General features: G+C 59.7%; 3 protein-coding genes across 11 annotated transcripts in view; all 3 read right to left on the reverse strand.

Moving 5' to 3' along the window:
* LOC123349926 (immunoglobulin superfamily member 1-like) overlaps positions 1-12,564 on the reverse strand; it is a 48,349-nt gene extending 35,785 nt beyond the window's left edge. For 3 of the 8 annotated variants that reach the window (XM_044988219.1, XM_044988216.1, XM_044988215.1), the window contains exon 1: positions 12,364-12,557. In XM_044988219.1, the coding sequence (XP_044844154.1) occupies positions 12,364-12,435 (72 nt within the window). In that variant the 5' untranslated portion in view covers positions 12,436-12,557. Of the gene's footprint in view, positions 1-12,363 lie in introns of all 8 variants that reach the window. The other 5 variants (XM_044988229.1, XM_044988223.1, XM_044988222.1 and 2 more) reach the window with 3 other exon arrangements.
* The window catches only part of LOC123349928 (immunoglobulin superfamily member 1-like), a 448,190-nt gene that overhangs the window by 87,648 nt on the left and 334,258 nt on the right, over positions 1-26,284 (reverse strand). The gene's annotated exons all lie outside the window — the stretch shown is intronic.
* Positions 85-11,101, reverse strand: LOC123349929 (leukocyte immunoglobulin-like receptor subfamily B member 3). Of its 2 annotated transcripts, none has more exons than XM_044988232.1 (9): positions 10,886-11,101; positions 10,698-10,733; positions 6,246-6,530; positions 4,919-5,152; positions 2,696-2,803; positions 2,214-2,241; positions 1,920-1,969; positions 1,369-1,406; positions 85-398 (listed from the first exon to the last, which is right to left on the reverse strand). In XM_044988232.1, the coding sequence occupies exons 1-9, from the start codon at positions 10,914-10,916 to the stop codon at positions 396-398; spliced, it is 813 nt and encodes a 270-aa protein (XP_044844167.1). In that variant the 5' UTR covers positions 10,917-11,101; the 3' UTR covers positions 85-395. The 2 variants fall into 2 exon arrangements, with proteins under 2 accessions (XP_044844167.1, XP_044844166.1); XM_044988231.1 differs by having other exon boundaries at positions 4,919-5,200; positions 10,886-11,081.

Below are 26,284 nucleotides of genomic sequence, written 5' to 3' on the forward strand. Positions count from 1 at the left end.
TTTAACAAAGAAATTGCCACGTACCGGGCTTGTTATCCCAAGGGGAGTCTCTGATACGCTTCAAGCCAAACGCACTGCGTCAGGTAGAATAAACAAACTGATTTATTAACTATCATATTATAAGGATGAACATGGGGGTGGAGGGTGTTCCCCCCGAGGTACAGAGTGTCACTTGTGGGGACTAGCAGACTTAGGGGGGCTCTTTAAGCAGGAGTTAAGGGAAACTGAGGCAACAGGGAGCCAGCCGATGTCTGAGCACCCAGGAGCAGGCGGATGTGGGTCAGTGGTGTCTCTGCAGGCTGATCTGTAGGTCCGGAGGCTGCAGGGGCCAGGGGTGGGGAGCATCTCATGCCGGGGCCATGATGGTGAAGCTGAGGGGACTCTTTCTCTGCTCATCACTGAAGGGTAACAAAGCCTCGTTTAATAGAAAACTGCCCCCCACCCCCTGCAGGGGGGATTCAGAAATGCCCAGCTCCGAGTCCTAGCCCCCGCACTGCTCCCTGCAAGTGGCGATTTTCATGTCACCCCAGAACCAGGGTCTGGGGCCCTTGCGGGGAAGTTCCATGGGGGGGGGGGGATTAGCTGTGGGGCTCTCCCTTTGTTCACATTGTCTGGCCCGAGGTCCCGAGGAGGGGAACATTGGGGTCGCAGGGTGATGACCCCTCAATCTCTCATAGGGGCACCAACCAGGGATCACTTCCCCTCAGCCCCCCCTCCCTCCCCCCACCCCGGCTCACAGCGATGGATCCCCCAGCACAGCGGGGAAGGGACGACCCCACGGAGGGGCTGTAAACAGCCGGCGCCAATTGGTCACGGGCACCAGACCCTTCTGCAGCTTCGCCCAGAGTCAGGCTGAGAACCCCGGTGACCTGACAACTGATGCCCCTCCCCAGAGGGGCTGCAACCCAGCGCCGGGCGAAGGGTCCCTGTATAACCAGCCGATGCACCCCCAGGCATGGGCACAGGGGGGGCTGTGGGGTGCCCAGGTTGGGCTGGTTTGTGGTTCTGTGTTTATTACAAATCTGGAGATTAACAGGAAGCAAAATAATATAAACAGCCACCTCGGTGCATCCCCTCCCCCTCCCGGTGCTGAGCCCCCCACACCAGCCCCCATATCTGGGTCTGGGCAGGGCAGGGGGACAGCAGCTCGATGGGACGGGGCTGAGTGTGTGTGTGAATCCACCACCACCCCAACAAACACAGAGCACGGAGCTGGTGATCCCATAAACCCACCCCCCATCCCAGCAACCCAACCCCTGCCCCAAACCACTGAGTGTGCCAGGAGGAGGGGAGGTGTGAGGGGGCTGCTGGGGCCCATGTGGGTCAGGGTTGGGGGTCAGGCCCCATGGGGGAACAGGGGACACTTACCAGGGTCTGCGTCTCTTTCCATTCATCGATGTTGGTGTCTGTGGAACAGAGACACCCGCTGAGCTGCACCCCTGGCCAGCCCAGAGCAGAACCCCACACCCAGCTCTGACCCCTCCATCCAGCCATAGCGCTCAGAGCCTGGCACAGCCCACCCTTCCCCGTCCCACAGCATGGGCCAGAGTCATTAGCCCCGTGTTACAGAGAGGTAAACTGAGGCACAGAGCTGTCTGGGTGTTACAGCGGGATGGGGGCTGGGCATCTGATGCTTGTGTTCTCACCCTGGCTCAGGAGGGGAATGGAGTCTAGTGGTTAGAGCAGGGGCCCGGGAGCCAGGAGTGGATGGGGACCTAGAGCAGGAAGGGAGGGTGGCCCCAGGGAGCTCCTGGGAGTCCAACACTCTCAGCTGACACCGGCTACCTCTGGGGCCCTCTCCTTAGCCCCACCCAGCAGCAGCTGTAAATCAGGCCCCGCCCCATCTAGGTGGAGACCCCCCCAAGCCCCTCCCCAGGGGTCCTGCCCCACCCTGGTACCCCCTTGGGTGTGTTACTCACAGATGTGCTCTTCCTGAGCTGGCACCTTTAATGCCCCCATAGGGCTTGTGCTAAAAGAGAAAATTCCCTTGTAAATGTCATATCCCCCCAACCACGGGGGAGATTCTTCAACACACACAGAGAGCCCCCCCCGCCTCACACTGAACCCAGTTCCCTAACCCCCCCTGCCCCAACCACCAGACCCCACCCCGCTCTAACCACTAGACCCCACTCTGCTCCCCAAGCTGGGGACAGAACCCAGGAGCCCTGTGACCCAGGCAGGTCGCTCGGGAGGGGGAGGATCCAGGTTCCTACCTGTTTGGTCTCGATGCGGCTCCTCTTCCTGCAGAGGGACACAAACCACAATCCCCCATGAGCTGACTGGGATCCCCCGGTACCAGCGCCCAGCCACTCTCCACCCCCAGGGCAGCAGGGATGGAGGGCAGCACAACACCGTAGCATGTGCCAGGGGGAGGGGCAGATTAACTGGGGGGCTTTTCCTGACCCCAATCCTCCCTCGTTAGTGACTCGTTATAACGAACCTGATCCATAGTTTGGCTCCCCTGGCACCCCATGTACCGGAGAGGCCCGGTGCCGATGGCTCTTTATACAGGGACCCCTCAGCTGGCACTGAGATGCGGCTCCTCTGGGGTGGGACAGGTGCGTGTGTACAGGGATTACACATGCAACAGCGCCCCCTGCTGAGCCCCCCGCTCCTTGGCTTTCCCAGCACAGTCCCCCATCCCGCCCTGCTTAGCGGCAGGTTTAACCCTTCCCTCGCTGGGCGGGGCACTCACTGGCTCGGGTTTTTCTGAAGCAGACGAAGGCCACGAGGAGGAGGAGGAGGATGGCAGCTGCCACGCTCACTCCAGTGATGACGGTCAGACCTGGTGGTGACGATTCGTCTGGGAAACAGCAGCAGCCGTGAGTGCCGGGGGGGGGGGGTGGAGGCGGGCAGGGCGGGCAGGGGAAACCTTAGCACCGGGACCTCCCCTGCGGCCCCGGGACGGGAGGACTCTCGCTACCTGCCGCTGCCTCAGGGCTGGGGGACTCTCACTCCCCGCTGCACCCCGGGGCCAGGGCGTGGGACAGAGCTTCTCCGGTCTGGGGGTCACAGTGTGTGTGTGTCGGGGGGGCAGAAAGTAGCGAATGGGTTGCGGGGCTGCAGTGTGGGGACAGTTTTGGGTGGGGCCGTGGGTGGAATAGGGGCGGGGCCCCGGGATGGGGCAGAAAGGGGTGGGGCTGTGGGTGGAGCCGCAGGCCGAGGAGGCGGAACAGGAGAGGGACGCAGGTGGAAGGGGGGGAGGGATCCCCCTTGCTCTGGCCCAGGGCCCCAGTAAACCTTAATCCACCTCAGCCCGTGACTCAGCATCGGTCGCTACTGTCAGTCTCGGGGGGTGGGGGAGGTTGTGACTGGGCAGCCCCTGGACCCAAAGGTGCCATCTTCTGCTGGCGCCGGTGGGTGCTCGATCCCCCTCTGCCCCTGGCCCCACCCCGACTCCATGCCTGCCCCACCCCCTCCCACCCCCATTCCAACCCCTCCCCCAAAGTCCACACCCCAACTCCACCCCCTCCCTGCCCCTAGTCCAACCCCTTCCCCAAATCCCCACCTCCTCCCCTGAGCGCGGCGAGTTCCCGCTTGTGACGAAGTGTGTGTGTGTGTGGGGGGGATGTTTCTTGTTTTCTCTGTGTTTTCCAGGGGGTTGCATGCAGAGGGAGGGAGACTCAGTGCCCCCGGGTGTTACTGGTTTAACGAGGGGAGGGGAGAGGGAGTTTGTTGGTACAGAGGACCGGAGAAGGAACTTGGGACCCCAGCCGATGGCCTGGAGGATGGAGACCCCAGCGACTGGGGACCCGGAGACCCAGCTCAGGAGTCACAGCTGGTTCTGGCCAGTGGGAGGACAATGGGCTGCGGGGAGAGGACCCCGGTGACCTGACCAGCCGGTTCCAGCCAGAGGGGGCCAGAGGGGGGCTGAGAGGAGACGAGGCCCAGGCCACCCTGTTTCCCTGGAGAGAAGACAATGGACAGAGCGGGGCTTGGGGCCGGGGATATCGGAGGCCCAGCTGGGAAGCAGGGGGGCTCTGGGCCGGAGAGGGGGAGCAGGCAGAGCCCACCTGGATGCAGGGGAGACTGGGATGTGCTGGGCTGAGGGAGGCCAGGCCTGAGGCCCTGAGAGTTTCCTGTGCTGGGTTCAACTCTCAATAAACCCTCCTGTGTTACACTGGCTGAGAGTCGCTCTGGGCTAGAGACCAGGGGGCATCAACCCCTTTGGGGGGTGGAGGCCTGTGGGGGTCCAGAGCGAGTGGACTCCCTGAGGGGGCCCACGGCAGAGACAGACGTGCTAAGGCTCAGAGAGGTGCAGCTACAGGAGGTGGAGAGGCCTGACCCCGAGAGAGAGTGGACCCCCGAGAAGGGCTGTCGCTTTGAAAGGGGCACCCCCCATGGACCGCATGGGGCCACGAGTGGGCACGATCTGTGAGTCCGTGACAACACTCCTGCCCCTACCTCCCAGAGCTTGTTACGCCGTGAAACAGCTGTTTTGCAGCAGCAAGCGCTGGGAGGTAGGCGGAGAAGCAGGGACGTGGCGCGCTCAGGGGCGGAGGCGGGGAGGGGACCGTGGCTGTTGGTGGGTGCGGAGCACCCACCAGTTTTTCCCAGTGAGTGCTCCAGCCCCAGAGCACCAGGAGTCGGCGCCTATGCCTGGGCCCTGACTCCTCTGTGCGTCCCCAGTGCAGGGGCAGCCGGGGGAGCATCCCCTGGGAAAGGCCCCTGCTCTGCAGCTCCCCCTGGGGGCAGGGATCCCCCCTCCCTCTGCCCTGAACCCCCAGGAGCTGCTGCTCCCCCCATGGCTGGGGAAGCCCCAAGTGACTCCATCCCAGATCCACGACACTGTGTCCCCTCTGCCAGGCACAGGGCTCAGGGCAGACCCTGGTTCTGAGCGTCCCATCAGTGCAGAGACCCCCTGTGGGTCCGGCTGTGGGTGGAGCTGGGAGCAGAGACACTGAGCTGGACCCTTCACCTGCTGCAATGATCTCCACGGGGTCGCTGGGCTCTGAGGAGATGAAGGGCTCTGACCAGGGCCGGTAGCTGCAGCTGTAGCTCCCTCCGTGCTGCCGGCCCACGGTGGGGATGCAGAACTCGGCCCAGGCCCCAGCAGAGTCCATGCGTTGCTGCGGCTTCAGGTGTCCAGCCTTGTGCAGGAAGAACCTCACGTCCCGGCGCTGCACCTGACACCGGATGGTGACGTCTGCCCCTGGGGCGGTGAAGTTTAGAGAGATGTTGGGTCTGGGTAAGCTGGGATCTGCGCACAGGAGACAGACACTGAGAGCCAGACCCGGGCACCCACCCAGCCCCAGCTGGCCCCAACCACATGCAGATCCAGGGCCCCAAGCAGAGATTCTCTCCCAGATCCCAGAGTTCCCCCCACCCAGAATCCCGGCCCTGCGAGCTGGGCTCCCAGCCCCACAGCCCCCGAGTCAAAGTTCCCTAGTGCTCGGGATCCTCATATGCCGTGTGTGGCCCCTGCCTCATCCACTGCCGTGGACAGAGCGACTCACAGGCTGGTCTCTGGCAGGGCCTGAGCCCCACACAGGAAGGGAATCAGCCCCCCGGGCGGCAGGGAGGGGTCATTATCCCCGTTCTACACAGGAGAAAACTGAGGCACAGACAGATTCACTTTCCTCCGTGAGCTCCCCGGGACAGGGACTGTCTCCTCACTCTGTGTTTATGCAGCGCCTGGCACAATGGGGCCCTGAACAAGACTGGGCCCTACATGCTCCCCCAGCACAAGGGATCCAGCACTATTGAGGCCAGCGTTTGCAGACGTCTCCACTAACTGGGGATGTCTCGGTTTGTGGGCGCTTGGCCTGAGATCTCCCAAGATTGAGGCCCCCCCACAAGGAAGGACACTTTTGAAAACCACGACGTGCTCCTGTCACACAGAGTCTGTGGCTGCGCCAGGAGCTGGGGCCCAGCCCAGAGCTGTGTCCTCCAAGCCACCACTTCTGCAGCCCCTGCCTCATTCAGCCCCGGCCGGGGCACTGCCTGTGGCGGGGCCGGGAGAACAGAGGCGATGGGATCACAGGATTAAATAGCGACTCCCGGTTCCTACGCACAAGGGACAGCGTTAAAGTAGCCTCCCTGCCCCGAGTCTCCAGGGGCTCCTGCTCCCCCCTGGCTGGGGAACCCCCCAGTGACTCCGTCCCTGCTCCCTGGCCGGGCATCTCCTCTGCGGGGTCAGGGCTCAGGGCAGAGCCTGGCTCTGAGCGTCCCATTGGCACCGAGCCCCTGTGAGGTTCGGGCTGGGGGTGGGGCTGGGAACAGAGGTGCCGAGCCGGGCCCCTCACCTCTCACCGCCAGCTCCATGGGGTCACTGGAGTCCGACACGGCAGACGGCTCCGATTGGTTGTGATAGGAGCAGCTGTAGTTCCCGCCATCCTCCCGGCTCACGTTGTTGATGTGAAACAGAGCGAGATAGTCTGAATTCACAATTTGGACACGGCGTCCCTCTTTATTCAGCACGAACTGCAGGCCCTCGTGCTGGCCGCAACAAAGGATGGTCACGGCTCCCCCCAGGGAGACCCCCCAGCTGGGGCTCAGCAGGGAGATGTTGGGTTTGGGGTAGCTGGGCTCTGCAGGGGGAAGCAGACAGGCCGTGAGACACAGGCCCCGTCACTCACTCCTGGGGCCCGTCCTCACCACACGGCCTCAGTGGTGGGTCAGACCCGGCGGCCCTGGGGACGGGCTCCTGGATCCCTTTCCACAGGGGCCAGAGTTTCCTCTCAGCCCTGGGCTCACAGCGTGAGACACGGAGCAACCCCAGCCCCTGGAGCCCAGAGCTCTGCTCCCCGGCGGGTGACAGGCCAGGCCAGTCTCCAGAGTCCATTCACTCCCTGGCTTCTCTGCTGGGGGGGCTGGGAGCCAGGACTCCTGGGTCCTGTCCCCGGCTCTGGGAGGGGAATGGGGTCTAGTGGGGAGAGCAGGGAGGATGGGAGCCAGGATGGGGGCACAGCACCACCACCGACTTGTAGGGGACTGTGCAAGTCTCTACTATACACTGAGGTTTATAAACTTCAGCTCCGTCCATCACCCTGTAACCGATGTGTTGCTTGGGAAAGGATCCTCCTAGTCTGCACCTCCCTCTGGGGGCAGGGATCCCCCCTTCCTCTGCCCCAAATCTCCAGTGGCTGCTGCTCCCCGCTGGCTGGGGAACCCCCCAATGTCTCCATCCCCACTCCCCGGCCAGACATCCCCTCTGCTGGGCCCAGGGCTTTACGCAGAAAGAACTCCGTGTCTGGGTACAAACTCTCCCCCGAGCGCCACCACCCTGCTGGGGCTCACCCAGATCGTGGGTTTGGGAAATTCTCACCCTGATGTCAAGAAGAGACAGGTGTTAAACAGGGGAGACACCCCACCCCCCCACCTCCTTCCCACCCCAATTCACTCCATCCGTCATTCGGCCTCTCTAGGAGTCTGTTCCCTACCAGGATTGGCACTGCTTGCCCATGGGGCTCGGGGCAGGGGGTCACCCAGACATCGCTCAGGACCCGGCTGCATGAGAGATCACCTGCCCCCCCGCCAGCCCCTCCGAGGCCAGCCAGGGAGCCTGACCAGTGATCCCCCTGCCGCTCTGCCCCCCACCCCGGGGTTGGAAATAGCGTCTGTGACCACAGACTGTGGGAGTCGCATATGATTCACCTTTCCCGAGGCCAGGGAACGGGGGGCTGTGAGTGCAGGGGAGGAGCTGTTGGGGGGTGGATCTGGGGATGGGGGCGGATCTGGGTGGTTCTCCCCATGGCTACACTGACCAAGAACGTTCGGTCACCCCAAGGGGGATCTAGAGCCCAGAGACGGGCCCTGTTAGCGTTTGTACGAGCTGAAATAAATCCACGTGCCGTCCCCGATCCTCACAGCCTGGTGGGGGCAGAAGTTTGAACCCGGTGGATGGTTCAAATCAGTGATGAGCTGCCAAAAAATTAACAACCGGGTCCCTCCTCCTCACCCCACGAGGGGGTCGTGCCCCCCCCGGGACTCCTGCCCCATCCAACCCCCCACATTCTTTGATGCCCCCCCCACAGATCCCTACCCCCCTTCCCTCTCCCCTGACTGCCCCCTGCCGCCCCATCCAACCCCTGCTCTCATTCCTGATGGCACCCCGGGACCCCTGCCCTATCCCACCACCCCTTCTCTCTGTCCCTGACTGCCCCTGGAAGTGGAACCCCTGCCCCTGAGTGGCCCCCACCTCCCCATCCAACCTCTGATCCTTCCTGACTGCCCCCCGGGACCCTTGCTCTCACTCAACCCCCCTGTTCCCTGCCCTCTGACCGCCCTGACCCCTATCCACCCCCCCACAACCTCCCGAACTCCCCTGCCCTCTTCCAACACCTGCTCCCTGCTCCCTTACTGCACTGGAGGCTGGGCCAGGGGCGCTGGACCAGGCCGGGGCAGAGCCGGAGCCGCCTGGCAGGGACCAGGCCCGAGGGGGAGCTGCTTGGCCGGAGCCAGGCTTGGCAAGGTAAGCTGGGGCAGGGGAGCGAGGAGGGCTCCAGGGAGGCACGGCCCAGCCCAGTCTGCTCTGACCGAGCGCCCTGGACCTGGCCTGGCCCGGGACTGGTTGAGCAGCCCCGGCCCTGACTGAGTGGCTCTGGCCCCGGCCTGAGGCCAGAGCCGCTTGGCTGGAACCGGGGCCAGAGCCTCTCAGCCGGGGCCGGGGCCGGCGCTGCTCAACCAGGCCTGGGCTGGAGCCGGGGCGCTTGCAGCCGGAGCCGGGGCACTCACAGCCGGGGCGCCTGGCCGGGCCGGGACCGGAGCCGGACTTGGGGCGCTCGCGGCTGGAGCCGGGGCCGGAGCTGAGGCCGGAGCCGGTGCGCTTGCGGCTGGAGCCGGGGCTGGAGCCGGAGCCGGGGCGCTCGCAGCTGGAGCAGGACTGGTTAGGCTGCGCCCCCACTCCCTGGAGCCCTCCTCGCTCCCCCACCCCAGCTTACCTTGCCAAGCTGCTTCTTGCTTCTGAGCCGTCCCGAGTCCCAGGTTTCCCGTGCGAACGTCTGATTCGCGGGAAGCAGGGGAGGGGGAGGAGAAGGGAGGGGCAGAGCCTTCAGGGGAGGAGCCCAGGAAGCAGAGCTGAGCTGGGGCCGGGGCCGGGGCCGCCCTTTTAGATCCGGTTGGTCTGGAACAACCGGTTTTAAAAGGGTTTCTAAATTTAACAGCCGGTTCCTGCGAATGGTGAGAACCGGCTCCAGCTCACCTCTGGGTCAAACCCCAGCTGCTTTGATAGAGTCCGGGAGCCAGATTCAGCTCCTAGCTGCACCCTGGGTGTGTTGGGGGCACAGAATGGGGCTGGGTCTGAGCTCCCAGGGGGAGTTTGGGTTGAGTTTTGGGGAAGGTTCAGGGCTCAGATCCTCTTTTCCCCACCCCATGCAGCCCCTCCCCCGTCCTTGATGTTACCTTCCTACGTGTAAGGGGACTGTTGCCCCCTTACTAACATTCAGGGGGGGTGTTTTAGTTGCTAGCTCCCAGCACTAAAAGGGGAGGGATCGATGGCAAATCAGGACCCTGAGACTGACAGTCCCCAGGAACAATGGCAGGAGGCCAAAGCTCCAGGTCAGCCTGATTGACAGGGCGGGCCGGCTAATCAAGGACACAGAAGGCCAGTGTGGGTCCCGTCCTCCGTGTGTGAGCAGGAATGTGCCTGGAGTCAGACAGAGCGGGGCTGAGCAAGCTGAGCTGGAGAACAGAGCCAGGCCAGATCCAGAGGGGCCAGAGCTGCAACCAACTCAGGGAGAGCAGATCCTGTGCTGGGAGCAGAGCTGCAGCCACGGAGCCAGAAGCACAGCCCAGGGAGAGCAGATCCTTTGCTGGGAGCGGAGCTGCAGCCACGGAGCCAGAGACACGGCCCAGGGAGAGCAGATCCTGTGCTGGGAGCAGAGCTGCAGCCAGAGAGCCAGAGGCACGGCCCAGGGAGAGCAGATCCTGTGCTGGGAGCAGAGCTGCAGCCACGGAGCCAGAGGCACAGCCCAGGGAGAGCAGATCCCGTGCTGGGAGCAGAGCTGCAGCCAGAGGGCCAGGTGTGGTGAGCAACTGGGGCCAGCCAAGGGGGGAACCTTGGTAAAAGGGCCCAGCACAGACAGACGCCCCAGCCAAGGGTCCTTGCAGACCAGACTGGGAGGGGGATCTTAACCCGACGGGGGGCTGACGCTGGGAAGAAGGGTCCCACCACCCAAAGCCCGGAGGTGTGTGGTCACCGCCATTGCAAGTGTCTAACCGGCCGCTTAACTGCAGCACAGCCAGGGCCTGAGAAGGAGGCCTGGGACCTACAAGGAACTGACTGCAAAGTGCTTTGATGTCCAGAGACGCTGTTTGTAATGTTCCCTGCCACAGAGCAGAGTGATGTGTTTTCCTGTAACCGTTCCCATTTGTTCTTATTCTTTTCTTTAAATTAATTGTTACGTAAACAACTTGTATTTGCTTTAAATTGTATGGAATAATCAGTGGGTCAGGGAGGTGCCCAGTGCAGAGAGGGTACCCTGGAGTGGGGACACCTTAGCCCCTGTCCTAGGTGGCCACAGCAGGGTTGGGGGTCGAGCACCCCAGGAATCCTGGGCCCAGCCTTGTTGGGGCTACGAGAACGCTGCCAGACAGGAGAGTCCTCAAGGGCAGGGAGGCCTCTGGGTAAAGGAAGTGGGAGCGAGGACTCAGATCCTTTCGCTAGCCCACTTCACCGGGGTAGCACGGAAGCCAGGAAAGTTCCCCACAATAGCGGGACCATTCCCCCGCTTACATACGCACAGACTGATACTCACCTCCCCACACCGCGCTGTGCCCGGCCAGCCAGCAGCCTGGAGAGGAGACAGCTCGTTAGTGACCAGATCCCAGAGCAAGTGGATCCTACACTGTGGTCTCAGACCCCCCACCCCCACATGGGCACACCCCCAGTCTCAGATTACCCCTCTCCCCAAAGACACACGCCCTGGCGGTCTCCGACACTCACCGAGGAGAAGGACGGTCAGAGCAGACAGCATAATGGGGCAGTGCAGGACCCTCAGCGCTGCCACCAACACCCCAGTGCTGAGCTTCACCCACCCTGAGGCCTGAGTGCGAGGGGAATGAGGAACTGCGCCGGGGGCTGCAGTCCCAGGAAGCTCGTGATGCGCTCGGCCCCTTTCTTCCCATTGGATGGTTTCTCAGGGTCGGGGTTATCTCTATCCCAGACTTTCCAGGTGCGTCCCACAAAGAGACAAACAATCCAGCAAAGTCCAAATGCCAAGTTCTTTATTAATGCACACGTCAACGAAGAATAACCCGTGCTCCACACAGAACCAGCCCCTCCCCTCTGCAGATTCAAACTGTGTTTTATTAGCGGCTCCATCGCGTCATCACTTACGTCGCGTCATCACTGCACCTTCCCAGTTATACTTTCCCAGCATACAAGAGAAGAATGACTGTTATTTTTTGATAAGCTTCAAAAAGGTACAAGTTGCTTCAAACCAGCTTCTGCAAGTATTTTTCCCAGACCCTGCGAGCACTCTCCTATCTAGCAAGGTCATAAATCTGGCCTGTTTACCCCAGCCAGGAAATTTTTTCTCTTCAGTAGGCCTTGCTGTGTTATTGCGAAGCAGAACAGGCCATCAAGCCAAACTCATCAAGCCCCTGCTTTGTTCCTAGAGGACCCACCAAGGGGACTCGAGGAACACAACTGAAATTATACTACAAAGGAAGGACGCCGAGCTTTAGGGGTTGGTTTGCACATTTGGGACATTAAACTTATCATTTGTTGAAAGCACAAACAACAACATTGTAAGCATACAAAGATTACAACAAGCCCCAAAACCAAAAAAGCCCCAGTAAATATGTGTTCATAGAATCTCAGGGTTGAAAGGGACCTCAGGAGGTCATCTAGTCCAACCCCCCGCTCAAAGCAGGACCAAACCCCAGACAGATTTTTGCCCCCATATCCCTAAATGGCCCCCTCAAGGATTGAACTCACGATGCTAAGCCACTTGGGATTAGCAGGCCAATGCTCAAACCACTGAGCTATCCCTCCCCCCATACTTGCTGGAAGGTTACCCCAACCTGCTGGAAGGGTTTTATAAACTGTATGATTACATAGCCAATACCAGCCAGATCCTTTAGGGACGTGCCAAGAGGAGCTGGAATAAGTTTGAGTAGTGATTTTACAGCTTGTAAAATTACCCACAAAGCTGCTTTTGTCTGAGGAGTGCCGGGTTATGCAGAAAGCAGAAGAACCCTGGGCTACCATATCAATGGACCAAGTCTTGTTCCATGAAACAGACAAGCTGGTGAAAGCACTGTCCCAAGACGTGACATTTTCCCATGACCTGAGAGTGATGGGTACCCCCAACAACGGGATACCTTGACCAAAGTGTGTGGGGGTATGAATACACATTCAGCATTGTGTTTGGTTTACACTTTGCACTATAGCACGTGTTAAATCCAGAAAACGATTACCTGTCCAATCATTAAGCGCTTTTCAGGTAAGGGGTTGAGACCAGTCAACATTCTTTTTGGCACCTCGCACATTTCTTAAACGTCCAGAAGGAAGGTGATCTCGATATAGGACAGGGGGTTCTAACCAGGCCAAAGAGCATGACCCCTTCCAGGAGACAGGCCAGCTTAAATAAGCCTTTTCTCCACACACCCAATAGACTCCAAACAAGGGATTAGATATAACCGATGCAGTATATTGGGGTTTGTAATACCATCCAGTCCAGTATGAAAATAGAATGAATTATATTGTAAAAATAAGAATGGATTAAAGAAATGTTGTATGTACCTTTAAGCAGAGATAAGAAATGTTGAAATACAGGTGCCAGGAAAAGAAACATTAGGCATAAACAATGGTGCTAATGGCGAAACATTAACAGAAGATGGGTAATAGTTAATAAGGAAATAAGATATGCATGCCTTGCCCAGGTAAACTTATCTGATTCTGCTTCCTTTGTTAGTTTGTTAAGTTCTCACCCTTTTATCTGTATAAATAAGATAGTTTGTGTCTTGCATGGTGCTCACATTATCTGGGTGTCATTAGCAGAGGGCTGTGCTAATAAAACAGAGTGGTCTGACAAACTGTGAGTCCTGAGTCTAACTTTGACAATTTGGAGGTTCCACCGAGATGGCAACCGTCTTCACTGGGGCTGTGTGATTCCTGACCGTTTTTGTAGGATGACCATGGCAGCCGGCACCTGGGCATTTGGCCCGAGTGGTCCTCCACCAGAACGGAAAGGTGCACGACCACAGTGAAGTCTACGCCATTGAACCTGTTGGTTCCCACTCTGTTCTGGTAGGGATCCCGGGATCTGACATCAGGAATCTGGTCAGGTAATTATTTCTGTGTTTTGTCCGGACTGAGGACTGTCCTGTCTGTGTCTATCCGTCCTCCTGTGGAGTGTTTGAGTCTGGGTGCCATCTCCGTCCGGGGATCGGCCAACCAAGGGGTTCCTGTTCCCACGGTCTGAGTGAGTGGAATCTGCACAATTGCAGCCGCACCGCACTTTGGGTAAAACCCTGGGTGTGAAAGCAAGGGCGATTGAGGCAGTAGCCTGTGGGCTCCTTTTGTATGTTGCACCGGGCATCGCTCTGACGAACCCGAATTTCCTTCTTGTGCGATTGGTGTGTGAAGTCCTCCTGTATGGGTAACCAGATGTCTAAGTAGGGACAGTTCCCTAAACGAACGCCGGCTCATTTTATATATTTGGGAAGGGTCCAGACTCCTGTAAGAAGGGTCCGGACTCCTGTAAATTTCTGGAAAAATGGTCTAGGCTAACTCAGGGGGATCCCAAAACTCAGTAGCCACTGTTAGAATCTTGGAACAAAGACCGAGTGGACATCTTAAAGGACAAACTCGGCCAACCTAAAACTAAATTGGCTAAAGGAGAGGTTAATTGTTTCATTCAGTGGTGGGAAGAGGCAAATCGTAGCTGGACAAAATCAAAACTCGCCTCTCTCAAATATTCAAATAATCAGTTAAAAGCTTTATTAAAAGCCTCCTCTCCCACCACCAGACCGAGCGCTCCCCTTTACCCCGTTCTCAAAAACCCACCCCGGATCAATCCAACCCCCTTAATACTCCCATCTCATTGTAAAAAGGACAAAAGTCCCTTGTTCTGTTCCCCTTTGTTGTCTGCATCAAAAACTGATTCTTTAGTGTTCCACTACCAATTCAGCAAAGAGGGTGGCTCCTCAACTAGCCCCCACCCTTCCTGGTCCCTTTCCTTAAACATTTATTTCAAAATTGTGAAGTGACCACAATATCACTCACAAACGGTTCATTAAAAAAAAAGGATCAGGCCCAGAAAAGCAGGCAAGCAACAGATAAAGAAACTGAAAAACGAAGCCCTGAGGGCATAGTGTAAGGAGTAAGAAAAGCAGTAAGTGCAGGCATGAACCCCTGGATCAATACTTAAAATGGTGAAATCTGAGGTGATAAAGGTGTCATTTTGGGAAATAAGCAAGTGATTTAAGGAAAGAGTGAAAAATTAACTCTACAGAGGCTGGAGAGAATTAAGCAGTTAAACTTTGTGAAAATGTTAAAAAGGACCATGTTAAAGAGAGAATTCTTGGTTTCTTTGCAGCCATTCTGAAGGAAAAATGGGCCCTTTTCCAAAAGAGTGCCTGTAAATAATCCAAATATATATACAGCTATGTAAAAACAAAGCAGTGTAAAGGAATGTTAAGGAAAAGAAAATGTGTATGTATCTATTTGTCTGTGAAAATATGTAAAGTTCTAAGAATCTAAACCAGCACATCTGGTTTGTAAAACTCCTGTTTTGTAGGTGTAAGATAAATTGGTTTTGTTATTGTTTTTAATGCCACTAAAAATTCATTAGACTCTTTAATTCAGAGTTTCAAAACTGATAAACCTTTTTGCAAGACACAGGTAATTAGTGTTGTTTGGCTTTGAGATTTAGCATTTAACCCTTAAGGGGTAACTTGATTCTTTATAAAATGTAAAATGTTTTTAAATAAAAACCAAGTCATGGCTGCAATAGGGCAGTCAAAATCAGGAGAATCGGGAGAGATTCTGGAGTCTTTTTGTTTGTTTGTTTTTTTGTAACAATAGCAGATAAAAGCTGTAGTGAAAAAAAATTAACAGTGCCCCTCTGAAGCAACAGCAGAGGTGAGGTGCACAAAACAAAAAGAAGCAATGTTAAAAACACTGAGCCTTAAAATGGCTCTGTGTCAGACTGTCACTTTAATAAGGGTACATGAAAACTCTGTAAAAACAAAAGAAACAGTTACACCTTATGTAAAAATTAATATGGCTAATGTTTAAAAAAAAAAGTTGTAGTATAGAAGGAATGTGCTTTTTCCCTAGGACATGTGCAGTGTATATTGTAAAAAGGGGTAAAAGAAATACAAATGAAATATGCTACTGAATTAATATCCTATTAGGGCTCCAAAAAGAGCAGCAATAGGCTGTGTTTCCTTTTTCAGATCCCTGTGTGTTAAGACAGAGTCTCTGAGCTTTGCTGATGGCTTTGAATCCAAAAGCCAAGCCTGTGTTGATGCAAATTACCTAACTGATAAAGGAAGGTGACAACTGCCAGCACAAAAGAAATTGCCTAAATAAAGACATGGTATAACAAGATCCCTTTAAGAGAATTGATGCTAAATGTTATTGTTAATATTAAACATTGAAATAAATTGAATGTTAGTAAGTACCCCTGTAACAACGTATAGTGTGTATGATTTTTGGAAAAATCCTTGAAGGTAATATGGTAATGATGCTTCTCAGCTATTACCTGTGAATAAATTTAAAGCTTAACACAGCAGGAAAAACATTACAAACTTGGTCTGCTATAAGAAGAAAAACTTAAGGTACACCAGCTCATGAATTTAATAACTAAACAGTGGAATACTTTCCCCATAACTCTTAAAAAAGTAGAAGCCATTAAAACCTGGCCTGCCTATAGAACAAAAAACACAGGAAAATATGGAGGTAATTCCTCTGTTTTGCCAGCAATCAGCAAGGGTATTTGTAAGAGAACGGAATCTTTAAGCAATAATCAATGCCACCCCAAAAGGGGTAGAAAAATGTTATTTTTGTCTTTCAGAAAATCATAAAAAGCTAATACCAGCTACAGAACAAGGGAAAGAAAAAAAACATCCTGCGATAGCTATGGAACGTACTGAAATGCAGATATTTAGAACATAAGATGTTTTGGGTAATATCAGAAAATATTAAGGTTTTAATGCATCTGTTAAATCAAAGGAAAAGATTATTGTTTAATACCGATCAATATAACTGGATGCAGTATGTCTCCAGTACGGTAAGACAAAATTTGTTAAGTGAAGAAATTGTTGTTAAAATTGCACACCAACAGGCTCTGGAAGCAAAGATATGGAAAGTTAGTCCACTCCACAGATTGCACCTGGGATCCTTCTGGCTACCCCAGACCTCAAGCCAGTGGGCTGGGGAGGAAGGGAAACTATTGGACACTAGAGGTTGTACCAAGTGGACTCCTCAAAAGTGGGTATGCTTATCCATACCTGTTGCTCCAAAGCCCTGTAGTAAAGACATCTCACTAGGATCCTGTATGTGGGATAAAATTAATAATTAGACCAAAGTATTGTATAACTGGCAATGTGTGTGTTAATTCTTGGAAAGAAGTGTTTTAAAAGGATAAAAGTGTTAGCAACCCACCAGTAGACAAATGTACATGTAATGTAAGTACTGTGTTTACCAATAATCACATTTACTATTTGCCACGACCAAAAAGTCTCAGCTTACTGTAAGCACTGATTTAGCTGAGTTCTCTATCAATCTTGGCATTGAATGGCAAACAGTTACCAATCATCTGTTTAAAAAGGTAAAAAGGTAACAGTTCCTAAAAACAAAAACAAACAAACAAAACAATGTGAGAAACAGAATCATTCATATTATACATGCAAATGGGGACATGTTAAGAATTGCCACTGCAGAAAGACATAACAGCTTACCATTGGTATAACATATTTTCTGAATAGTCTCTCACAACTACTGGCATACTAATGATACTACCCCTAACTGTTTGGTTTTAAATTGTATGTTGTAAGCGGGTGGTACTCACCCCTGCCGCGCCTCCTGCTGGTCGGTCCCGGAATGTCCCTCGGTCCGGCCCTGGAGCGCCCCCGGCAGGCTGGTGACCCGCCTGTTCTCTGGCCCCGGCGTCCCTCCCCTGGACCCGGTGCCCGCTATCTATAATGGGGTCTCCCCCTCCCAGGGGAACCCCGCGCTACTATCCCCGCCTTGCCTCAGTAGTGGCTACTGACAGTCATGGTCTAGCCCCACACCCTGGGGCAGACTGCAGTATCAGCCCACTCATCACAGGCAAAGGGGGTTTGGACCTGCTGCTTCGTCCTACCCCTGGGTTGCCCTCTGCAACCCACAGTACCTATGGCCCTTCGCTAGGCCGCAGCCTGGGGCTGTCCTGGCTAGAGCTTCCCTGGCTCCTCAGCCTATCCCCCAGCTCTGCTTCCCTCAGGTATCTAGCCTCCAGTTAAGCAGCCAGGCCCATCCCTCTCTGAAGCCAGAGAGAGACTCTGTCTGTGCTCTGGCTTTCCTGCCTTTTATAATCCCCAGGGCTTCAGTTTGGGGCGTGGCCCCAGCTGCAGCCACTTTCCCCATCAGCGCAGCCTCCAGCCACAGCTCTCAAGCCCTGTCAGGCAGCATTTCAAAGCCCTCAGGGCCGGAGCAGGGTCCGCCCTGCTCCAGGGAGCGCTCTGCCTGCTTGGGCTGCCCTGCTGGCTGGAGTGCCCCCCCTTCTCTGGCTGCCTTGCTGGCTGGAGCTCCTTCTTCCTTTCCTGGGCTGCTGCTGCTGGCTGGAGTGCTTCTTCCCAGGACTGCTGCTCCTGCTACAACTGCTGCTGAGTGGGTGAGTGAGGGGTGGGGGGGGCCTTGCTGGCCAGCCCCCACTCCCCCACCTCTGGAGGGAGAAGCCAGGACCCCACCACCACCACTACAGCTACCACCTGGGGGGGTCCTTCCTGCCTGGCCACCAGGGCTGCTGGAGGAGGGGAGGCTGCTGCTGCTGCTGGAGCTGTGTTTGTCCCGGGGAGCTGCTGGAGCCTGGAGGAGGACTGAGGAGACCACCGGCTGCTGGGAAGTGCACAGGAATCTGAAGACCACTGTGGAGGGGGCCTTAAAAACTGAGTAACTTTTTGACTGTGCTCTAGTGGTGGGGGTTTAGACTGTGTTTGTGGGGACACGGGGGTGTGGCGTGGAGCCTGCCCCCTGGTCCATCTGTGTCCCCCCCCCAACCCCCACCACCACCGCTGCCCCCTCCACCACCCCTGCAGTCCCTTACCATCTGCCTCAGTTCCTGCCTCTGGGACTCAGCTGCTCGCCTGGCCTGCCACGCCCTATTGCCACCGTTTGGGCCTCCAGCGGCAGCCAGCCAGCCATTGACTTTGCACAAGTGCTTGTGGGTGCACGCACCCCCCCCTTCCCCTGGACTGACCCCTTTCCCTCTGCAACAGGCCCCCTAGCTTTGCCCCTTGTTGCCTGCCCCGTTCGCCCCTTGTGGCCCCCCCTCCCCCGGCACCCAGCTTCAGTTTGTTTGCCTGCCCCACCCATCTCCCTTTGCAGCTTTGTTTGTCCTGCCCCGGCCCTGACGCCAGCCCCTTGGTCCCTCCGCCCCACTCCCAGCCTGGTTGCTCCCCTCCCTCCGCGGCCCCTTGCCCTGATTAGCCCCTCCCTTCGTGCACCCATAGCTCCATCAGTGCGCTTGTGCCTCTCCCCTGTTTAAGTTGCCCCTCTTGCACTGCACCCCCCATTGCTCTTGTTTCCCCTCCCCTCCCCTAGTGCAGCTAGAGGAGCCGGATTTCAATCCTCTGTTGGTGACTGACCCCCCCCCCCGAAGTCCTCGATAGTCCCCGTATCTGCCCCCCCCCTATTGTTGGCACCATCCTCCCTGCCCACAGCCTAGCAGGGAGGAGTAGGTGACCTGTCCCTTACCCCCACCCCCTTTCTCCGGTGTTTACCCTCCCTCCCCGTTCAGCATGGCGGGAGGGGCGGCGGGTGGGATTCCCGGGACGACGTCTGTCCCCCCTCCCTCGCCTGCTCCCCCCAAACGCCTCCCGGTCTCGACCTCACCCGCCGCTGCCGGACCACCTGCCACCGCTCCCGCTGAGGCGCCGGCAGCGGCGACCGACGGGGTGCCCTCTGCTGCTGCCACGTCCCTGGCCCCTTCCGCCTCTGGGGGAGCCCCCCCAGCCGGCGGAAAGGGCCAGGGCAAAAAGAAGGGAAAGGGCCCCGCTAGAAAGACAAAGCCCTCCATGGCGGAGCCTGCCACCGCGGCCCTGCCACCGGCCGCGGCGTCCCTCCCCGCTGTCCCCTCCCCCAGCTCTGCGGGTGCCCCTCCCTCGGCCCCCAGAGCGTACGCCCAGGTGGCGGCGGCCCCCCCGCCCGCCGCTACGTCATCTCCCCCGACCGCCGCCTCCGCTACCATCTACAGCGGCCGGGGCCCCTTCCCCACCTTGACCCGGAAGCACGGCGTCCGTTGCCTCCTGGTGCCCGCCTCGCCCCACGTGGAGACCTACGTGCGGGCGTTGGCGAGGGTGGTGGGGCCCACGGCCATCGTGGCGGCCTCCAAAATGTACGGCAAGGCGGTCTTCTTCCTTGCCTCGGAGGCCGCCGCCCAGGAGGCGGTGGAGAAGGGCCTGGCGGTGGGGGGCGTGTTTGTCCCCCTGGAGCCGCTGGAGGACCTGGGGGTCCGTGTGGTCCTGACCTCCGTCCCTCCCTTCCTGCCTAATGTCGCCCTGTTGCCCGCCCTTTCTACTCTGGGGAAGCCCATCTCCGTGGTGAGCCCTCTCCCCTTGGGCTGCAAAGACCCCGCCCTCCGTCACGTCCTCTCGTTCCGCCGGCAGGTGCAGCTTCAACTGCCGCCGGCGGCGCGTGGCGGAGAGGCGCTCGAGGGGTCTTTCCTGGTCCCCTATCAGGGGGCCCAGTACCGGGTGCACTACTCCACGGGGGAGGCCCGGTGTTACCTCTGCCAGGCGACGGGGCACGTCCGGAGGGACTGCCCCTTGGCCCGGGGGGGAGCGTCCGGGACCCCCGAGCCCCGGCAGAGCGCTGGCCCTGCCATCGCCGGTGCCCCGGCCGCCCGGTACCCAGAGCCGCCCCTCCTCCCTCCCGTCCGTCACTGCTCCCGCTCGGGCCTCAGGGGTGCGTTCTCCGTGCGCCCAGACGAGGGAGAGTGCCCCGCCTCTGCTGCCTGCACTCTGGCGGGGCCTGTGGAGGAGGGTGCGGCAGGGGTACTGCCGGGCGTGGGGGAGGGCTCTCCCCAAGGGGACTCCTCCCTCCCTCCTGTTGTCCCACCTGTGCCTCTCCAAGCCCCAAAACTGTCTTCTCTGCCCCCTGACCCAATCCCTGTTGACCAGCCCGCAGGCGATGCCATGGAGGGCTGGACCCGGGTAGAGGGTAAGCGGGGCAAGCGGAAGGCTCGAACTCCGCCCGTGCCACCTGAGGCGGAAGCCCCCCGTAAGACCAGAAAGGGGGCCGCAGACACGGAGCCTTCCGCCGTGCCCCAGGGGTTGACCCATCTGCCGATGACGGCTAGGGCAGACGTGGCAGCGCCGGAAGGTACCACCATCCCTCCTCCGCAGTCCCCCCCTGCGGAGGCCTCCGATGAAGCCCCTCCTGTTCCCTTGCCGCCTGTACCCCCTGCAACACCCGAGGTGAGCGTCGCCTCGGGCGCGCGTGGGGAGGACCCCGGGGTGGTGGGAGGTGAGCTCCCCTCCATCTTCGCGGAGATCGAGGCCCTGGGTCTGACCCCGGTCACCCCGGGGGAGGACGACCCTCTGCCGACGGGCCTTGATCTAGCCGACCTCACCCCAGCTTCCCCTTCCCCGTGCTCCACCAACCCTCCAGCTGCGTCTGCTCCCGCCTCCGAGGGTCCCCTGGACTCCTCGACCTGCCCGGCTGCGGATGGCACCCTGCTGCTGGCCGCCGAGCCTGTTGAGATGACGGCCGGTGCCTCGTGGCAGGGAGATGGGCTACCGGGGGTGTCCCTCGGTGGTGCGGAGCAATCGGGTTCCTTCCCGGGTGGGGGCCCCCCTGAGGGTTCCACATCTCCCCGTGCCGAGGCTGCTCTGCCTGCCGTTGAGCCTGAGCCCGGTGTCGTTGGGGACCCCCTCCCTTCCCCTCCAACTCCCCTACCTGGCCGCGAGGAGCCTCTTACTGATGGCTCAGCTCCTGAGGCCCAGGGTCCCGTCTCTCTCCCTCCCCCCACCCCTGCTCCTGACCCCAGCCCTGCCCCCTCCACCTCCCATGATATTATTGCCGCCCCTGGGGCTGTCTCCTTCCCTTTCCCAGAGGATGACTCCCAGGGAGCGGCCTTTGAATTTCGCAGTCCCGACCCACTAGGGGCTGCAATCTTCCCTCCGCCGCCCCCCACTGAGCCGGGGTCCGCCCCTTGCTTGCCCGTCCCAGTCGGCCACGGGGCTGCGCCAGAGGCCCCCCCCCCCCATGTGCTGAGAGAGGAGTTGCAGGAGTTCCTGGAGGACGTCCGGGGCTCCCGCAACAAGGTCGTGCTTGCTCTCCAGCGCTGGGGGGACTTCCACCAGCTCCTCCTGGCCACGCGGGCCCTCATAGGGGAGGGCAAGGGGACCGGGAAGCGGAATGTCGCGGCTTACCACCGGGCGCGCGGCTTCCGTGACTCCCTGCTCGCCTTCGGGGTGGGCCACAGTTTGCTGCGCGGCCCAACGGGAGCCGTGAGCGCCCCTGCTGACGTAGATCCCCCCCAGCCCTCCTCATGGCAGTCATCACCTTTGCCACACTAAACACCCGGAGCTGTAGGGTGGGTTTCCGCAGGAGCCAGGTGCTCTCCTTCCTTCGGGAGGGGGGGTACTCCGTGGTTTTCCTGCAGGAGACCCACACGGATCCGGCCGCCGAAGCTAACTGGCGGCTGGAGTGGGGGGACGGGGTCTACTTCAGCCATCTCACCACCCATCAGGCTGGAGTGGCTACCCTGTTCTCCCCCGACCTACGGCCAGAGGTGCTGGGGGTCGCCGAGGCTGTGCCGGGCCGCCTGCTGCACCTCCGGGTCCGCATGGCGGGGCTTGTGGTCAACCTCATCAACATCTATGCCCCGGCATTTGCCCCGGAGCGGCTGCAGTTCTATCGGCAGGCGTCCGCCTTCCTCGGCTCCCTGGATCCTCGCGAGTGCCTGGTCCTGGGCGGGGACTTTAACACCGTCCTCGAGGAGCGGGACCGCTCGGGAACCGAGCAGAGCCCGGCCGCCGCGGACGTCCTCAGGGAGATCGTCGCCCATCACTCCCTGGTGGACGTCTGGCGCGACCACCACCCGGACGACGCCTCCACGTACACCTATGTCCGGGTGGAAGCCCATCGGTCGTGCCACTCCCGGTTGGACCGCATCTATCTGTCCCGGTTCCATCTCTCACGGGCCCAGTCCTCCAGCATCCGGCCGGCCCCTTTTTCGGACCACCACCTCGTCACTGTGACGGCCTCTCTCTGCGCGGAGAGGCCGGGGCCGGCCTATTGGCACTTCAACAACAGCTTGCTGGAGGATGGGGGCTTCGTGGCGTCCTTCCGGGAGTTCTGGCTGGCCTGGCGAGGGCAGCGGCGCGCCTTTCCCTCGGCGCGGCGGTGGTGGGACGTGGGGAAGGTGCGCGCCCGGCTCTTCTGCCGTGACTACACCCGGGGCGCCAGCCGACGGAGGGATGCGGCGATAGGGCAGTTGGAGCGGGAGGTCTTAGAGCTGGAGAGGCGTCTGGCCGCCAGCCCCGAGGATCCATCCCTTTGCGGAGCGTGCCGGGAGAAGCGGGAGGAGCTCCGGGTCCTCGAAGACCATCGGGCCCGGGGCGCCTTTGTTCGATCCCGCATCCGCCTCCTTCGGGAGATGGATCGCGGCTCCCGCTTCTTCTACGCCCTGGAGAAACGGAGGGGGGCCAAGAAGCACGTCACCTGCCTCCTGGCGGAGGACGGCTCCCCCCTCACGGATCCGGCGGAGATGTGCGAGAGGGCCCGGACCTTCTACGCGCGCCTTTTCTCCCCGGATCCGACCGATCCTGCCGCTTGCAAAGTGCTCTGGGACGGACTCCCGACGGTCAGCGCGGGCGACCGGGACCGGCTAGAGCTGCCTCTCACTCTGGCCGAGTTCTCGGAAGCCCTCCGTCGCATGCCCACCAATAAATCCCCGGGCATGGACGGGCTGACCGTGGAGTTCTACCGCGTGTTCTGGGACGTCCTCGGCCCGGACCTAGTCACCGTCTGGGCCGAGTCCTTGCGGAGCGGGGTCCTCCCTCTCTCGTGCAGGCGAGCCGTGCTCGCTTTATTGCCGAAGAGGGGGGACCTCCGCGATTTACGGAATTGGCGTCCCATCTCGCTCCTCAGTACGGACTATAAAATTGTCGCGAAGGCCATTTCGATTCGGCTAGGGTCCGTGCTGGAGGACGTGATCCACCCAGACCAGACCTACACCGTCCCGGGCCGTACCATCTTCGATAACCTGTATCTGGTCCGGGATCTCTTGGAGCTTGGGTGCAGGGATGGTCTGTCGTTCGCCCTCCTGTCCCTGGATCAGGAGAAGGCGTTCGACAGGGTGGACCACGGGTATCTCCTGGGCACTCTGCAGGCGTTAGGCTTCGGGTCCCAGTTTGTGGGTTTTCTCCAGGTGCTGTACGCTTCCGCAGAGTGTCTGGTCAGGCTCAACTGGACCCTGACCGAGCCGGTCAGCTTCGGGCGGGGAGTGCGGCAGGGGTGCCCCCTCTCGGGCCAGCTGTACGCCCTGGCGATCGAGCCCTTCCTCTGTCTCCTCCGCAGGAGGTTGACGGGGTTGGTGCTTCGGGAGCCGGAGCTGCGGCTGGTCCTGTCGGCGTACGCCGACGATGTGCTCCTCGTGGTCCAGGACCCGGGCGACTTGGCGCGGGTGGAGGCCTGCCAGGCCGTGTACTCGGCGGCCTCCTCCGCCCGGGTCAACTGGGTCAAGAGCTCTGGCTTGGTGGTAGGGGACGGGTGGCAGGCGAGCTCCCTCCCACCCGCGCTTCAGGCCATCCGGTGGAGCGCGGGTCCGCTGCTCTATCTCGGCGTTTACCTTTCTGCCACGCATCCCTCTCCGCCGGAGAACTGGCACGGTTTGCAGGGCAGGGTGGCGGAGCGGCTCCGGAAATGGACAGGACTCCTCCGGTGCCTTTCCCTCCGAGGGAGGGCACTGGTGCTCAATCAACTGGTCCTGTCCATGCTCTGGTACCGGCTCAACACCCTGGTCCCGGCCCCGGTGTTCCTGACCGACCTCCGGCGGGTGGTGCTGGAGTTCTTTTGGCCAGGACTGCACTGGGTCCCTGCAGGGGTACTCCACCTGCCCCTGGAGGAGGGAGGGCAGGGCCTGAAGTGCCTCCGCACTCAGGTCCACGTCTTCCGCCTCCAGGCACTGCAGAGGCTCCTTTATGGTGCGGGTAGTCCGGCATGGAGAGCCCTGGCGCACGCCTTCCTGCGCCGCTTCCGAGGGCTCCGATACGACCGGCAGCTCCTTTATCTCGACCCGAGGGGCCTTCCGCGAGACCTCTCCGGGCTGCCGGTCTTCTACCAGGACCTCCTCCGGACCTGGAAGCTGTTCTCTGCGACCAGGTCCGTGGCGGCCACCGAGGGGGCAGACCTCCTCGCGGAGCCCCTGCTACACAACCCTCAGCTCCGTGTGCAGGTGGCGGAGTCCCCCGCGGTGCGCCAGAGGTTGGTCCTGGCAGAAGCCACCAGGGTCGGAGACCTCCTGGACTACGACCGGGGAGACTGGCTGGATCCCCTGACGCTCGCTCGGCGGATGGGGCTCTCCAGACCTTGTACTCCCCGGCTCGTACTACAGGAGGTGAAGGCCGCTTTGCCGCCCGCTGCTCGGGCTTACCTCGACCGGGTCCTGCGCGAGGGCACGCCCCGCCCACCCTCCACCCCGAGCCCTCCGGACCTCTTCATCGGGCCCCTGCCCCGTGGACCCGACCGGCCCCCCCGCCCCTTCTCCGCCAGCCGGCTGCACGATCTGCAGCCGGTCCATTTCCAAACCGCGCCAAGGAAACAACTCTACGCGCTCGTGCTCCATACCGTCCACTTCCTCGCCCTCGTGTCCCGCCCCGACACCAAGTGGCGGGACCTCTTGCCACCTGTGGAGGGTGAGGAGCCCCGGTGGGCCAGCCTGTACTCCACCCTGGTCCCGAGGCCCGCCGGGGATATCAGCTGGCGGCTCCTTCACGGGGCCGTGAGCACGGGCGTGTACTTGGCGCGGTTCACCCCTGTCCCGGACACCTGCCCCTTCTGCGGCGTGAGGGAGACCCTGGCGCATGCTTACCTAGAGTGCGCCAGGTTGCAGCCCCTATACCGGCTCCTCACCGACATTCTGTTACGTTTCTGGCTGCACTTTTCCCCTCACCTCCTTATCCATGCACTCCCTATCCGTGGCCCCACAAAGTCGCGGGACCTCCTGGTCAACCTCCTCCTCGCCCTGGCTAAAAAGGCCATCCACGCGACCAGGGAGAGGAGGTTGGCCGACGGAGACTCCTGCGACTGTGGGGCTTGTTTCCGGTCCCTCGTCCGCTCACGTCTCCGGGCAGAGTTCCTCTGGGCGGCGTCCGCTGGCTCCCTTGACGCCTTCGAGGAGCAGTGGGCGCTGTCCGGGGTTCTCTGCTCGGTGTCCCCATCAGGCTCCCTCCTTATGACCCTTTGACCTCACTCCTGTCCCTGTTCTTTTATTAGTTGTCCCCCGCACTTAGTGGGTTTCCGTGGCCCTGTGGATCCTCCCCTTAGGCTGGGGGGGGATCCGTTAGCATGGGGCGGGCTTCCGCCCGCCCCCTCTCCCGGATAACCCAATAGTACAGGGAGCGCTCTGCCTGCTTGGGCTGCCCTGCTGGCTGGAGTGCCCCCCCCTTCTCTGGCTGCCTTGCTGGCTGGAGCTCCTTCACCCTTCCTGGGCTGCTGCTGCTGGCTGGAGTGCTTCTTCCCAGGACTGCTGCTCCTGCTACAACTGCTGCTGAGTGGGTGAGTGAGGGGTGGGGGGGGCCTTGCTGGCCAGCCCCCACTCCCCCACCTCTGGAGGGAGAAGCCAGGACCCCACCACCACCACTACAGCTACCACCTGGGGGGGTCCTTCCTGCCTGGCCACCAGGGCTGCTGGAGGAGGAGAGGCTGCTGCTGCTGCTGGAGCTGTGTTTGTCCCGGGGAGCTGCTGGAGCCTGGAGGAGGACTGAGAAGACCACCGGCTGCTGGGAAGTGCACAGGAATCTGAAGACCACTGTGGAGGGGGCCTTAAAAACTGAGTAACTTTTTGACTGTGCTCTAGTGGTGGGGGTTTAGACTGTGTTTGTGGGGACACGGGGGTGTGGCGTGGAGCCTGCCCCCTGGTCCATCTGTGTCCCCCCCCCAACCCCCACCACCACCGCTGCC

The sequence above is a fragment of the Mauremys mutica genome, chromosome 15 (assembly GCF_020497125.1).
Source record: "Mauremys mutica isolate MM-2020 ecotype Southern chromosome 15, ASM2049712v1, whole genome shotgun sequence".
Taxonomy (NCBI): domain Eukaryota; kingdom Metazoa; phylum Chordata; order Testudines; family Geoemydidae; genus Mauremys; species Mauremys mutica.

Coding starts and splice junctions, on each gene's coding strand:
- LOC123349929 (XM_044988231.1), bottom strand. CDS start 10,916: ATGCTGTCTGCTCTGACCGTCCTTCTCCTCG. Junction 10,734..10,885: donor TCTGACCGTCCTTCTCCTCG/GTGAGTGTCGGA, acceptor TCTCCTCTCCAG/GCTGCTGGCTGGCCGGGCAC. Junction 1,407..1,919: donor AGCTCAGGAAGAGCACATCT/GTGAGTAACACA, acceptor TCTGTTCCACAG/ACACCAACATCGATGAATGG.